At 55.6% G+C, this 13,757-nt stretch overlaps 7 protein-coding genes across 7 annotated transcripts; 4 read left to right on the forward strand and 3 right to left on the reverse strand.

Moving 5' to 3' along the window:
• Positions 1–848: 848 nt before the first annotated feature.
• J7T55_009981 (uncharacterized protein) lies at positions 849–2,912 on the forward strand (the record flags this gene model as incomplete). The annotated part of the gene is made up of 1 exon (XM_053143952.1): positions 849–2,912. One exon carries the CDS (start codon positions 849–851, stop codon positions 2,910–2,912), a length of 2,064 nt encoding a protein of 687 aa, XP_052993499.1.
• A 775-nt stretch (positions 2,913–3,687) lies between these two features.
• Positions 3,688–5,441, forward strand: J7T55_009982 (uncharacterized protein; the record flags this gene model as incomplete). Its single annotated transcript, XM_053143954.1, has 2 exons — positions 3,688–3,788; positions 3,851–5,441. 2 exons carry the CDS (start codon positions 3,688–3,690, stop codon positions 5,439–5,441), a joined length of 1,692 nt encoding a protein of 563 aa, XP_052993500.1.
• A 1,027-nt stretch (positions 5,442–6,468) lies between these two features.
• On the forward strand, positions 6,469–7,211 carry J7T55_009983 (uncharacterized protein; the record flags this gene model as incomplete). Its single annotated transcript, XM_053143955.1, has 2 exons — positions 6,469–6,952; positions 7,003–7,211. 2 exons carry the CDS (start codon positions 6,469–6,471, stop codon positions 7,209–7,211), a joined length of 693 nt encoding a protein of 230 aa, XP_052993501.1.
• A 659-nt stretch (positions 7,212–7,870) lies between these two features.
• J7T55_009984 (uncharacterized protein) lies at positions 7,871–8,545 on the reverse strand (the record flags this gene model as incomplete). Its single annotated transcript, XM_053143956.1, has 1 exon — positions 7,871–8,545. One exon carries the CDS (start codon positions 8,543–8,545, stop codon positions 7,871–7,873), a length of 675 nt encoding a protein of 224 aa, XP_052993502.1.
• A 649-nt stretch (positions 8,546–9,194) lies between these two features.
• Positions 9,195–10,788, reverse strand: J7T55_009985 (uncharacterized protein; the record flags this gene model as incomplete). Its single annotated transcript, XM_053143957.1, has 3 exons — positions 9,195–9,944; positions 10,017–10,602; positions 10,658–10,788. The coding sequence occupies 3 exons, from the start codon at positions 10,786–10,788 to the stop codon at positions 9,195–9,197; spliced, it is 1,467 nt and encodes a 488-aa protein (XP_052993503.1).
• A 961-nt stretch (positions 10,789–11,749) lies between these two features.
• J7T55_009986 (uncharacterized protein) lies at positions 11,750–12,523 on the reverse strand (the record flags this gene model as incomplete). Its single annotated transcript, XM_053143958.1, has 2 exons — positions 11,750–12,173; positions 12,273–12,523. 2 exons carry the CDS (start codon positions 12,521–12,523, stop codon positions 11,750–11,752), a joined length of 675 nt encoding a protein of 224 aa, XP_052993504.1.
• A 715-nt stretch (positions 12,524–13,238) lies between these two features.
• J7T55_009987 (oxidoreductase-like protein) lies at positions 13,239–13,728 on the forward strand (the record flags this gene model as incomplete). Its single annotated transcript, XM_053143959.1, has 2 exons — positions 13,239–13,514; positions 13,612–13,728. The coding sequence occupies 2 exons, from the start codon at positions 13,239–13,241 to the stop codon at positions 13,726–13,728; spliced, it is 393 nt and encodes a 130-aa protein (XP_052993505.1).
• Between the last annotated feature and the right edge of the window lie 29 nt (positions 13,729–13,757).

The following is a 13,757-nucleotide window of genomic DNA, read 5'->3' on the forward strand; positions in this document are numbered from 1 at the left end:
CAGGGCTGACCTCTCGAGATACTTTTCTTCCTGTCACATGTTACCCCCCACCCCTCGATGTACATAGATAAATGGCCGTCTTTGACGCGCTTCTTGTGGAAATACTTGAAAATTAAGATCTCATAACAACCTTCTCGAGCGGCGGGAACAGGTACAAATCCATCAGACCTAGACTACTAGGCCACTATTTCACAGTAATGACAGAGGCGACGCTGCATATAGCCCGAGGCTTTCCTCTTTTACGGAACTACATCAATAACGGAAAATCTACGGATTTTATTTGGATGATAAAATCTCCGCTCTTACTGGTTCTGTGGAAGTGAGGGTTGATAGTACCTACGGACTTGTAGGATCTGCACTTGCTCCCAATGCTTGAGGACATCCAGGAAGCGTGATGGCTCGACAGCATATCAATTCGCCAAGTGCAGCTTCAGTTGTGTATGAAATCTTCATTAGAAAATGGTTTATATCACCAAGCCCTCGTGCTTGCTGAAAGATATTCGTTCTGCCGCCATGTGCGCGACATGAATCGGTCCACTGCGTAGCTTTTGTTGAGCCGAGCAAAGAAGACAGCATTCAACGTCTTCTTCGTCACCCGTCGCGACAACTGGTTGCAGAAGATGCGAGCGAGCGATCCACAAGTGACGAACGTCTCATCTGAAATAGGCATGTAGCATGCAACGATCTGCCGCGGACTATATTGACATTGCCGAGGCTCCACTCACTTAGCTTCGCTGTGGGGACTGCTTGCTTTGGTGTGCAGCGGATCTCGCCGAGGTCAACGTCACCTCACCACCTCGGGGGCATTGATAAGAAGCTCACTTGGGATTGCAGGTTGGTTTGTGCTCATGGCTCGCGAGGAATCTGTCTCGACTTCATCCCAACCACCCTCGAGCATCTCTACAGGCGAGAACTCCCAGAACACGGCCGCCGCCCATCGCAGTGGGGTTGCCGGCGATGGTGCGGGCGAACGGCCTTATCGCTCGCACCTACGACCAGCTTGCCAGGCATGCAGGAGGCGAAAGTCCCGCTGCAAGGTCGACGATGGGGAAGAGAAAGGGTGTCTCATGTGTCGCGTGCACGGGACGAAATGCGAATTCCCCAGCACGACTTCCAAGATCTTGACATCTTCGCGGGCAGCTGGGCGCAGTAAAAGGGCCGAGCGTCCACAACCCGGCGGCGCATCGACGGAGAGGCAACGACAGCTTCGAATTCGACAGGAGCCGTCAGTCTCGGTTCCTGCACAGCTGTCCGAAACCACGTCCTCTCAGCAGCACTTGGAGCGGGTCAGACACGACGACGATGCCGCCCAGCATTCAACAACCCTGATTGCCGGCCTGGGAAGTCCCGAGGAGGTAGAGAGCTCACACATCGTGGGCCCCGTCGTGACCAGCGACACCCAGATCCTGGCGGACTACCTGCGCGCGGACTCGAACCGCGGGGCAGGGAGAAGACTGGCCCCCGCTGTGCGTCCCGGCCGCAACGCAGGGGGAGGGGGAGGGGGCCTCGACAACTCGGTCATGTTCGCGAGGGTAAGGCGGCGGCCGATGGGCCAGACGCCCAACCAGACGCTCGCGTCGGGAAAGTGCCAAATCATCGAGCGGATCGTCGAGCCCTGGGGCGACGAGCTCATCGACACGTACTTCCGCAAGGCCAACGCCTGCTTCCCGCTGCTGGACGAGGGCTCCTTCCGGGACCAGTTCCGGCGGCAGGCCGCGCATATCTCGCCGGCGCTGCTGGCGAGCGTCTACGCGCACGCGCTGACCTTCTGGGCACAGCCGCGCCGCGCCGCCGGCCGCCACTGCCCGGACAGCAGGTTCGTCTGGAACCAGGCCACCGACGCGCTGTACTCGGAGCTGCAGCTCGCCCCGGGCATGTCGACCGTCATCGCGGTCCTGCTCGACGTGGGCGGCCGCCCGTCGACCTCGATGATTGGCAACGGGGTCTTGATCGGGTCTGCCGTCTCAATCGCCCACGGTCTCGGGCTACACCGTGATCCGAGCGACTGGGATATGTCTGAGCCGGAGAAGAGGATCAGGGTGCAGATTTGGTGGGCTCTGTTCGTCCATGACAAGTGGGTCAGTCTGGCGTATGGAACGCCTCCGCATATCCAGGGCAAATTCCACGATGTACCGCGGCCGAGGGCTGATGGTGTCGGGAATGCGATCTTCCTGGCTCTCGTCAGTCTGAGCGAAGTCCTCGATGCATTCCTTGTACACTTCTACGCGTTGAAGTCGGACAGACGCGCGACGTCGGAGTTCGACCCGGGGGCTGCTCTAGGCCGGTGGGAAGAGTCTCTCACTGGTGACATCCGCCGGCTCATTCTGCAGGGTAAAGACCTCAGCGTCCCTGGGGTAAGTAACTTCCGCTTGGCGTATTTATTCGTCCGCCTCCTGCAGCGGAGATTGGAGCTTGACAACACGAGGGACGAAGGCCAGACTACAGGCACAGACTCTCAATCTGGACGTTACAGCCACCTCCGCAGAGCCGCAGAAGATATCGTGCGTTTAGTTCAGGAGCTTCGGGCACCGCAGCTCAATGACTTTTGGTTGCCCACTACCGCTTTCATCTTCACATCCACCATTGCCTTCCTGCTCCGGGTTGCGCTAGAGACAGAGAAGACAGCCAGTGGCTTAGCCGAGAGTACCTCCTTGAGGCTCGCAAATGACCTCGTGGTTGCATTGAAAGGTCACCAACAGAACTCGGCTTGGGATCTCGGCGACGCCTGCATCGCGCAGTATGCCGATGTTGTTGAGGATTTACGAAAGGCAACACCGCCTGCCAATGCCGTTCAAAGAAACTCGGAAACATCAGTGCCTCAGATGGAATGGCAGGATCTCGATTTCTCGGGCTTGCCAGACGTTGAAGAGCTGTTTCCCAATCTGTGGGACATGTTCGACAGCAATTATTGAGAACATTAAATAGACCGGTGCATGTGCACATCCTGCATCTGATCTGATGCTGTCCGTCTACAGAATGGTGTTCATCTGTCCTGCACTGCTGGTGGCCTTCACAGGAACTGCGCTCAGTGTCATCAAATAATGTAGAGCTCTGCTAGTGACTGCCATAGCAACGACGCTCGCTGTTGGTTCGGATGTGTCTCTGTGAGAAGAACACCAATTCTATAGTTCCGGGTGCCTTCTCAGCCGCACATCTGATCTGGGCCTCCGTAACCTCAAGTGGTGCTGTCCGCGTATACGTCTTCATGACACACAGATTGAACCTTCTATACGCAGTAGCCGGTGTGTGCAGGAAGCCACGTTTTGTTGAACGCGATCGAGACACGACTCAGGCTGCCAATCACACCCTTAATGGAAAGATATCGTGGTCATCGAGTCCGTTCATCTAACCTTAATTAATTGATGACATGCAAGTCATCGCTGCGCATGCAGGGCATGGAAGGCCACCCCTTTTTTGCCATCAGGGGGGTCTTATCACCAGAACCCCACTTCTCCCGGCTCAGTCGCGGGTGCAACGTTAACGGAGGGGGCAAGCTTGCCACTGCGGGCACGCCCCAGGATGCTTCGAGGCCAAGAGAAATCTGCTGTCATTGACAATACCATCTCAACTGGACATCCTGCGCGTGTCGAGGTGCTGTATCGTTGATCCTGGCCTCGCGAGCAAGAGGTGCAACTTAGCCGACGCACGAGTCCCAAGCGTTCAATACTGCTGTTGCACATACTCAGGATGGCTCCTCAGGGGCATTTGTGGCTCGCAGCCACGATCTTTAGTGGGTTGATCTCAATCGTCGCGTCGCAAGACACCTGGTGTGGAAAGGTCTACAACGGGTAAGTCTCCCAGCTGTACCATTCCTCAGACCATGATAGAGACTTACTGTGCGTCTCCCAAGGTCGGCCCAGATCATCCCTGGTGGTTTCATGACACAGCCAGAGGCAGCGTCCAGCCCTCTGCTTGACGTTCAGATCGCAACGCGTCACAGCATCTATGTTGGCAGTGAGACCACGGCAGAGCTCATTGTCGATGCCGGCCTGTCCTACTACCACGGTACCGCTTACTCTTCTCCTGCATCGGGCGCAGACAACGCGTCTGACACCTTTCGTTTCACTGCCACGGTTCAGGACAATGTTCTCGTCTCCGGAGAGATCCCCGTCAATTCAACAGACAATCTTTTCCAGTTTGACCTGACCGGGCTCACACCGAGCGCGTCAGCATCATACTCAGTTACTCTCACTGGAAGCACATCAAGCGGGTCCAATGTCACAGCAGAAACTGAACTCTTCTACCTTCCAGAGAAGACCACCGGAAGTGTTGTAAAGGTCGACAGGCTCTATGGCTCTCTTCTGTACCGAAATGACGCCACAGGCGGCGACTTCAAGCCAGTCTTCCCCTATGGATACTACGGCAGCTATAGCGGATACTTCAACGACACCACAAAAATAGCAGCATTCGAGGCCGCAGGGTTCAACGCCGTCAACCCAGTGGCCGACTTTGCCGATACCAACATGACGGACAGCATCGACGCCATGGACCAGGTCAACCTCCTCTTCCAGTACGACATGCGGAACTCGTTCCAGAACCTGACGTCGGTCGCAGAGCAGATCCCCCTGGTGAAGGACCACCCCTCGCTGCTGACCTATTACACGGCAGATGAGCCGGACGGCTGGGGATATACCTTTGAGTCATCAGTGGATGCCTACAACCTTCTGGCGTCACTAGACAAATACCATCCCACAGCACTTGTCCTAAACTGCCAGAACTACTACTTCAAAGAGTATACAGTAGGCGCCGACATCCTAATGGAAGATGCCTACCCAGTCGGGATCAATGCGACCTTCGCAGACAAGTGGGGCACGCCCTGCAACCTGACCTATGGCGACTGCGGATGCGACAACTGCGAAGGCAGCCTGTTGGACGTGCCAGCGCGCGTCGACGACTTCCACAAGTACGCGGGCTGGATTGGCGGCTCCGCCGTCACGCGAAAGCCCGTCTGGGCCGTGCCCCAGGCCTTCTCCGGCGAGGGCTACTGGGCCCGCGACCCGACCCCCGAGGAGACGTGGGTCATGGACCTGCTCGCCTTCAACCACGGCGCAATGGCCCGCCTGGCGTGGATATACCCGCCTTCCGACGTGCTATCTAATGCGACGGCGAAGCTTGCAAAGGTCGTCACGGTCGAGCCGGTGGTGGACTTCCTCACCGGCGCGAACCCCGTGTTGGTGCAGGACGGGCGGTCCGGCGACGGGGTTCTGGACGCGGCGTACTGGTCCACCGGCGACAGCAGCAAAGGGGTCCTGGTTGGCGTCGTCAACGCGGTTAACTCGTCTTCTGTAGCTCCCGTACAAATTCCTCTGCCAGAAGGGCTTAACGTGTCCAAGATTGCGTCACAGCCATGGGGGAGTGTGGACTGGAGCCTCCAGGGATCGACATTGGTGGCCGAGGGAGGTCTGGAGGCACTCGACACCAGCTACGTGATACTACAGTAGCGATAGCATGCCATAGGTGCATATGAGCAGAATAATACGCCCGATATTGAGATTTCGCTGGCACTTTTGAGCAGTTGATGCGTATTGTACCGGTAGTTAGGTATGTCCCACACCCGCCATGGACTTCGTGAGCGCGAGCAAGACGCCACACAACTAGGCCGAACCCGAAGTAGACCTAAGGGACAACTGTGCTATATCAAATGAACTCTCAGTAAGTTTTGCATGACGGTGTAGTGGAACAGGGTCCTGAGAAATCGAACTCGAACAGAGTTGGCTGCTGGCTGAGGCATTTTTTAGGTAACGAATGCTGGGCTTTGTGAGGGGACGCAATTAGCTGTAAATGCTTAGCTCACACCATTCTGACCAATGAACTTACATGAACGAAACCTTAAATAACCCCCAAAGACTCCCGACATAGATCGACAAATACAGCCTCTTATTAAGGCCTGAGGTTCATCTCCTATCTCGACAATTCCTTCTGCATATATGAGTTCGCCAGGCACATTTTCTTAGATCTGGGACCCGTATATGTTCCACCGCTGCCTGCTTGTTTTCCTGCTCGACTGCATCTTATCCAACAGAAGTCTGAGAGAACCCCTTCCTGTGGCCTATAACCTAGAGCGCTCGTAAATTTGTCGCTCCACGTCATTCAGTGTCTAATTCTCTCATGATGATTTCAGGTTTCAATTGGCAGACTTCAATTGCTCCCAGGAAGACCATCCGTCAGCATGCTTGGAATCACCCAGGTCTTCGCCTTTTTGAACCGTCGCCAACTACTCCAACGAGACTCATTGCAGTAGCCAGGGTTTCATAACCGTTCGTGTGTCAGGTCTAGCGGCGGCGAGCACAGCTTCCAGGATCCTGCCAGGAATGTCACCTAGGTAGCCAAGGGCGCGCACGACCGTCGGAACCCCGCTCCAATCCGTAACGTGCCTCATTCCGTCCCATACACGCTTACGTTGGTTGACATCGTGTATAGTAGTGAAGCTGTCTCTCAGTCCATATTCAAACCCAGCTGAACTTGACCATGGCCACGTCCCTTCCCAACCCAGTGGTCGCCCCGCCACACGTCCACGAGCTCCTGGACCGGCTGCACGCCCGCTCAGCCGAGCAGGAAGCCAAGATCGACAGCGCCGTCTACGACACGGCGGGCACGAGCGCCTTCGACGACCTCATGCGCGACAAGTTCGTCGCCCTGGACCAGGACAAGAGCCAGTTCGTGTACCAGCTGGCGCGGATGACTGGCGCAACCAGCGTCGTCGAGGCGGGGACCAGCTACGGCGTGAGCACCATCTACCTCGCGCTCGCAGTGGGCCAGAATGTTGCGGATGGGAAAGCGGGTCCTGGGAAGGTCATCGCCACTGAGAAGGAGCCCGAGAAGATCAAGCTCGCGAAGGCGCACTGGATGGAGGTCGGCCAGGAGATCGAGCCTTACATTGATTTGAGGGAGGGCGACCTGCTCCAGACGCTGAGCAAGGACTTGCCGGAGGTAGACCTGCTCCTGCTTGACAGTAAGTGAGCCCACATCACAATATTATAGACGTAGCTCACCATTACAAAGTATGGGCGCCTCTCGCCCTCCCTACCTTGAAGATTGTGCAGCCCAAGTTGAGACCAGGGGCTGTGGTCATCGTTGATAACACGATATCTGGAGAGCAGCGGTACAAGGAACTGTTGCAGCACCTCAGGGATCCAGAAAGTGGCTTCAGCAACTTGACCGTACCGTATCAAAACGGGCTGGATGTTTCCGTCTACCATCCCAAAAAGTGAATCACACAGAGGCTCATTGGAGTGGATAATGAGACGAGGTTCCCTCGCATCATATATGTTCGCATCATCTCAGGGGCTTTTCAAGCCATGTAAAAATAGATTTCGTTGGTCATCCAAGCTCTATGCCCCTCTCAGATGACAATTTCAATATGCTGGTAGCGTCGGGCTGATCGAGAATATATTGGAATCAGGATAGATTGTCGTAAGCAAACTCAGGAATCGCATAGTCCTTGGTCAACATGGTCAGGGACTGTGGACGACTTCGCCGTCGATGTAGTTCGATTGATTAGGCAGGCATACACATGCTCATTTAAGTCACATCAGACGATTACACATAGCACAATTAGCCTGTGGCGGGCAGCAGAGAAAAGAAAATTCCACGTATCGCAAATGGCTTATGAATCGTCTAGGACTTCATGCAGACCAGCTATCGTCTAGGATGATGTGCGAAACCATTACACTGTGATTCTTTTTCACCACCAGACAAGCTAGGCAAATAACCATTCGCTATCGCTCACTACCATTTTGCTTCACCGTTGCTATCATTCCTCGCACAACAGCACCCCCATTCAATCACAGTCATACCCCCACAATCTGAACAATCTTCGGGCCGCCACGCAAGGCACATTCCTGCTTCACGTCTGAGTTCCAAAGCATCCTCAGGACACATTCTTGAATTCATACACCATACTTTTCCACTCCACGTCGGTCAAAGCAATCGTTTTAACCTTGACCTTTGAAATGTAATGTTTGACAGAGGCCGGCAGGCAGGATGGGAATCTTCTCTTGACAAGCAACGCCGCGATCAAAATGAGATTACGCCAGTCGTTCGGTTCATATCCCTCTTTGTCAAGGCCATCCAAAGTCTGGAAAAGTGCTTGAACCGAACAAAATTGATCCGCTCTATTCAGATAGTCGCATAGTACGTAGTTGTTTGCCTCCGAATTCAATTGAATATCGTGAACAAGGTCCTTGATATGCTTGAAGAGAACGTAGGGGTCATTTGGGGGCTTGCCATCCGGAGAGAGGGTCAGAATATCTGCAAGGATGTGGTCCGAGACACTTGATTCCAGAAGTGCGAGACAATGTGTAGCTGCGGCAGCTTCCTTGATTTCTCCAAAGCTCCTGGTGTCCGGGACATTTGATGGTTCTTGAGCCTCAATGAAGCCCAATAGCGAATTGTGCTTGAGCAGTGTCTTCAATCTCCACTCCCAGACTTCGAAATGAGAATCATAATTCAACTTAGGGAGGGGCAACTGAATGGGTCGCATTGAGGGCTCCCAACCCATGTACCACTGGCCCCCACTGGGTGGTAGGCGGTTCGAAAAGCTCATTGTGCGTAGTCTTGGAAGTTCTCTGTCACAAGAATCTTTTCTCTGAAAAGTGGATTGTATACACGAATCTCATACTCAGGTAGTTCAGAAAGTGAGGTTTATATCTTCGTGAGATTTTATGATATGACTACCAGTGGACAATTCATGAATGACTGTGTTTTGTGTTGTGTTTCCAAAACTTCCAATACATCACGAAATGTTTGTCATTCTTCTATTCTGAAAAATCAAAATCCGTCTTGTAGATCCATGCTGGTACGACGTAATTATTGAGTTGGAATGAACGTTACAAGATGGGAGGCAGAATTGAAGAAACTGCCAGCAGTCTTAAGAAGCTCCTCACCCTTCCAGAAGGGATTTCTCTGAAGCCACTTTTCCTTCAAAATTATCACATACCGAAAGACAAGAGCCATTTGGAATATCACATATGCTTGCACATCTTCTTTCAAACCCATGTGACATCGTGGCAAATTCTTGCCAACTCCACTGCTACCTGCATGACACGGCTGGGTCCAACTTGCTGATTGAGCAATTCTGCCTCCGTCATATCTGACTCACAAAACTCTATCTATATCCAACAGACTTCTTAGTCTTCTCTAAATACAGGGAATCTTTGATTGACAAGCATCACAAGCGAACCAGTTGACCAAGCTTACAGACGACTGCCCACCGCAGTGTCCTCACCACCAGACTCAAACTCAGCCCTGGCCTGCTCATTGAACCTCTTCCACATGGCCTTCCTCAGCTCATGGCCATCCATGAACAACTGGAACCATGTCTTGTCGTATTTGGGCAGTCTTCTACCCAAGCCTTTAGTCGGCTCCCCAGATAACTCTCTCACCTTCTCAAAATACTCCTCAAAGTCCGGATACACCATCAAAAACTTGGGCCCATCCCCCTTCTCCTTCATCCTCGCGGCCTCCCATGCCTGCATCTCCTCAACACTAGGTAGCGTTCCCCTCCCCGCTAGCAACCGCGCCGCATATACAGCCTGCCACTCGAAGATCTTGAACGTCAGCCCCGCGCCAACAGCGCCAACAAATAGCAGTGTAGGGTCCTGCTGCCAGACAATGTGCTGATACAGCCCCGGGACGCGGTTGTTCCGCGTGGGGACCTGCGGGAGGAAGGGCAGGCTCCAGCTGTACCCGGTCCCGAAGATGAGGTGGTCGACGTCGGGGATGGCCGTGCCGTCTACGAGATGGACCGTCCGGGTCTGGGCGTCGACGCGTGCTATGGAGGGCTGTTTCTTTATCCGCGGGTGGTTGAATGCCTCGTCGCCGAAGTAGGTGTTGAAGTTGTGCCCTATGACGATGGCGTGGACGGCACCGTTCGTCACCTTGCTTGACGCGAGGTCGTATGCGATGTCTGCGCCTGATACAGAGGCGCCGACCACCACGACTCGCTGTTGATATTGTCAGCTCGGAATTCTCTGGGTCTCAGCGCAGATCCCAACTTTGGCTGAGAAGCCACTCACCTTCCCTTTGAACCCATCCCGCCCCCTGTACATCTTGCTATGCAGCACACTCCCCGGTCTGGACGACTCAAACTCCTCCAGCCCTTCGACAGCAGGGATCCATGGGACATTGAAGTGCCCCGATGCCACGACTACGGCATCGAACCTCTCAACCCACCACTCATCCTCGTTCCCCTCGCCCTCCCGCCGCAGCGTAACCTCCCACTCCCCACCAACCTTCACCGCCCTCTCAACCGCGGTGCGGTAGCTGACCAGGCCCGCGTAGCCGTTCCGCTCCCACAGGCCGGCGATATACCGCCGCAGGACCCGCCAGTGCCGGAACGGCGTGTCGGCGCCGTGCCGGCTGACGGACCACTCGCTGCGCTCACCCGGGATGGACTCGGCGCCGCCGCCCGTGAAGCTCATGGCCACGTCGTCGACGTTGGTCTCGAGGTACGGGTAGATGGACGACTCGGCGAACCGCGGCTGGGCCGGCCTGGGCGTCCGCGCCGGCAGTGTCTGCGGTATGGGCACCGGCGGGTCACCTGTGCGGCTCGCCAGTGCTGCGAGGTTCGTCAGGTGCGGCGGGGCCGTGGTGTCCCCTATCCTGCGCCAGGTGTCAGTGGTGAGGGAAGGCATAGTGGAGTGCTTGGGAGACTTACCAGCAGCCGCCTGGGCCTTCGCGCCGCTCAAACACCCTTATCACGTCGAAAGCCTTCTCCTGTGCCAGGGCGTCGACGGCAATGGCGCCCGCGGGGCCGGCGCCGATGACTGCGACGCGCTTCACGGGCATCTTGGCTGTGGGGATATTGCCAGGCGAGAGAAATAGAGTAAAAATAGAAGTGTCCCTGAGCTGATCACACTTGATATAAATAAGTTGGAGTGAAGAAGACTACAAGTGATAGGTAGGTAAGTGTGGATGGTCTCTCCTCGGATTTCAGCCTGCTACGACCAGGGTCATGTCTGCCAATCCTCTGCCACGAACGCGCTATTATCTTAGACGAGTGATTCTCTCACCTAGGATACTTCCGAGAGTCTTCTATAGACTTACATATCCTGACACATAGTGAAAGGTAAGATATGTATGCGAACTTTGGAATCCTTCGGCCAACCGGATGGTGTGAGATCGCGCCATCTTCTTAAGCCGGGATTAGCCAGTCTGCCGCCATAAAATGGAGCACACCTAATGGTGTGTGAACTAAACGCCGGAAATGTACAATATGTCGCGTTTCTATTGTACTTGTCATTCATTTTAGGCGCGTGTTTTGGCAGGTTTTGTGGCATTGTTACATTGTTCGCCTTTGACTGTTGCGATAATTCGAAGTGGATGCATCATCTACACAATGACGATCCTTGCACTCGTGAGCTTGTGATCGAGCTGATGCAGTCTGAACAGCCAGATATATGAATCCGACCATTGGGCTCTATCAATATCTACTCGATATATGGCTCGCAAGCACACGGTATCTTACAGTTGGAGGCTCAACGCCCACCGGTGGAAAGACAGCCCTTCGTTGAGGGGAATAAATACCATGATCCTAGCACCTGCTGTCATCGAACCCATTTCTGGCCTGTTGAATCGTGATCTAACCCATGCAATCCAAACGCCGGTCTATGCAGTATCGTCAAGCCCTACAACGCCGTACCAGTCAGCCAGGTCCCCATAGTCGCTCGACCTAGGACGCTCAGAACCTAGACCGATATTCTTTCTAGCAAGAGACCAAGCACCACTCTTGTTGCCTGGCGTGTGTATTTCAGGGCGCCCCATTCATCTTAACCATCTCGTACTCGCCCGCGCCGTCTCTGCCCCTGCCTCGTCCCCTCCCCCTCGAGAAACCCTGCTCCTCGTCGCCATCCGCCGCCTGGCTGCTGCCCTCTCCGCCATTACCACCAGCCGCGCTGCCGTTCGCAGTGTTGTTATTGTTGTTGTTGCTACTGGAACCGCCCCCAATTCCTCCCCCGCCAAAGAACACGGGCCGCAGCTCCCGGTACTGGCACCCCCAGACGCCGAGCGCGACGCCCACGGCGCTGGAGACGGCCATGGCGACCCACCAAAAGACGTTGCGCGGCACCTGTCCCGTGTACAGCGACACGACGACGAGGTGGATGAAGTGGGTGGTGAGGCCGAAGTCGAGGACGAGTTTCGAGCGGATGACGATCATGACCATGGCGACGGCCCTGGACACGTGCAAAACAGTCCAAGTCAGCAAAACTATCAAACCGGGGAGCACATTCCCTGTCCCCCCCCCCCCCCAGCCAGCGAATACAAAAACTCACATGAACAGCCCCCCGTCCAGGATCCACATGAACGCGTTCAGCCACCCCTGCGTCGTGTCCCCCCTGACGGCCGACCAGCCCAGCACCAGGTCCAGCGTGAAGCCGCGCCCGGACACGAGGGCCGTGAAGAGCATCAGCACGAGGGCCGCGAAGTAGTACAGCGCCTGCAGCGCCGCGATCTGGCCCAGGATCCGAAGCGGCGGCAGCTCCGTCAGGGCGCCGGAGCGCGGTGGCCTGCGTCTCCGCGCCATTTCGGGGGATGTGTGGTGGTGGTGGCTCGGGGCGGGGGCCCTGGTGGTGGTTTATGTGGTGGTTGTGATTAATGGGCCGGATGCGGCGTCCACCAACTCTCGGGAGCAGCTGTTGAAGATCGCGGATGAATGGGTGGGTGGGTGGTTCGAAGAGTCCGGGCTGCCTGCTACCTAGAGCGCATTTCGATGTACAAGACAGACGGTAGAAGCGCGGTGTCGGTTGTGGTGTGGTAGCTCTGTCGGTGGCTCTGCCGGTGGTTCGATCTGGAGTTCGAGGCTCGTGTGAGATATGAGTCCCACTGTATCGGGTTTAGGGTCCGTCAGGAAGGCAGTCTATCGGGGTATAGGATGTCGAAATTGATGACAATGTGTCGTGTGGTGATCGCAATCATGCCCCCCCAGCCAGCGTGCCAGCAGCATTTGCCAGCCCGGTCCCTTGCTTCCCTTGCCGCCAAGCGAAACCCTGGGGCTGCAGCACGTCGGGAGGGCTAGCACCAAGCTCCCGGCACTGACGTACGTGCCTCGACCTGGCGCCAACCTGACCGCCTAAAGAATTCTGCCGCCCAGAAGCTCTCTCCAAGCAGGTCTCCTCCTGTAAGTGAGTGAGTGCATCATCCATCCATCCACCGGTTCCGACGACCCAGTACCAACTTCCACCCGGAAAGCCCACCCCCCCCAATCCGAACAACGATAACCCCCCCCTTCCCCATATCGCATGCCAAACCAAGGCATCCTCTCCCTCTGCGAAGCAAAGAAAATGGGCCTCACGGACTTCTGGAAGTCGCCGACGGACAAGCGCGCGGACGAGGTGCGCAGCGGGGCCGTGGCGCCCTCGCGGACGGAGCGCAGGCGGTGCTGGGAGAGCCGCGACGCCTACTTTGCGTGCCTGGACCGCAACAACATCCTGGACGCCATCAAGGACGACAAGGCGGCCGCCAAGCAGTGCTCCGCCGAGGCCGTCGGCTTCGAGAAGGATTGTGCTGCTGAGTGGGTAAGTCGAAAAAAACCAGATTCTCAAAGAGGGAGGCGGAAGGACGGAACAGGGCAGAGGGGCGGATGGCTAAATCTTTCCCTCTCCCGCAATATAGGTCACATACTTCAAAAAGTGGCGCGTGGCAGAGCACAACAAGAAGCAGAGGATAGCGCAGCTGCAGGCGCAGGGCGCGCAGAACATGCAGATTCAGAGCGGGCCGGCCGGGTCATGATTAACAAAAAGCTCAGACCCAGGCAATGC

This window comes from Diaporthe amygdali, assembly GCF_026229845.1.
Source record: "Diaporthe amygdali strain CAA958 chromosome Unknown NODE_15_length_991109_cov_64_707514, whole genome shotgun sequence".
Taxonomy (NCBI): Eukaryota; Fungi; Ascomycota; class Sordariomycetes; order Diaporthales; family Diaporthaceae; genus Diaporthe; species Diaporthe amygdali.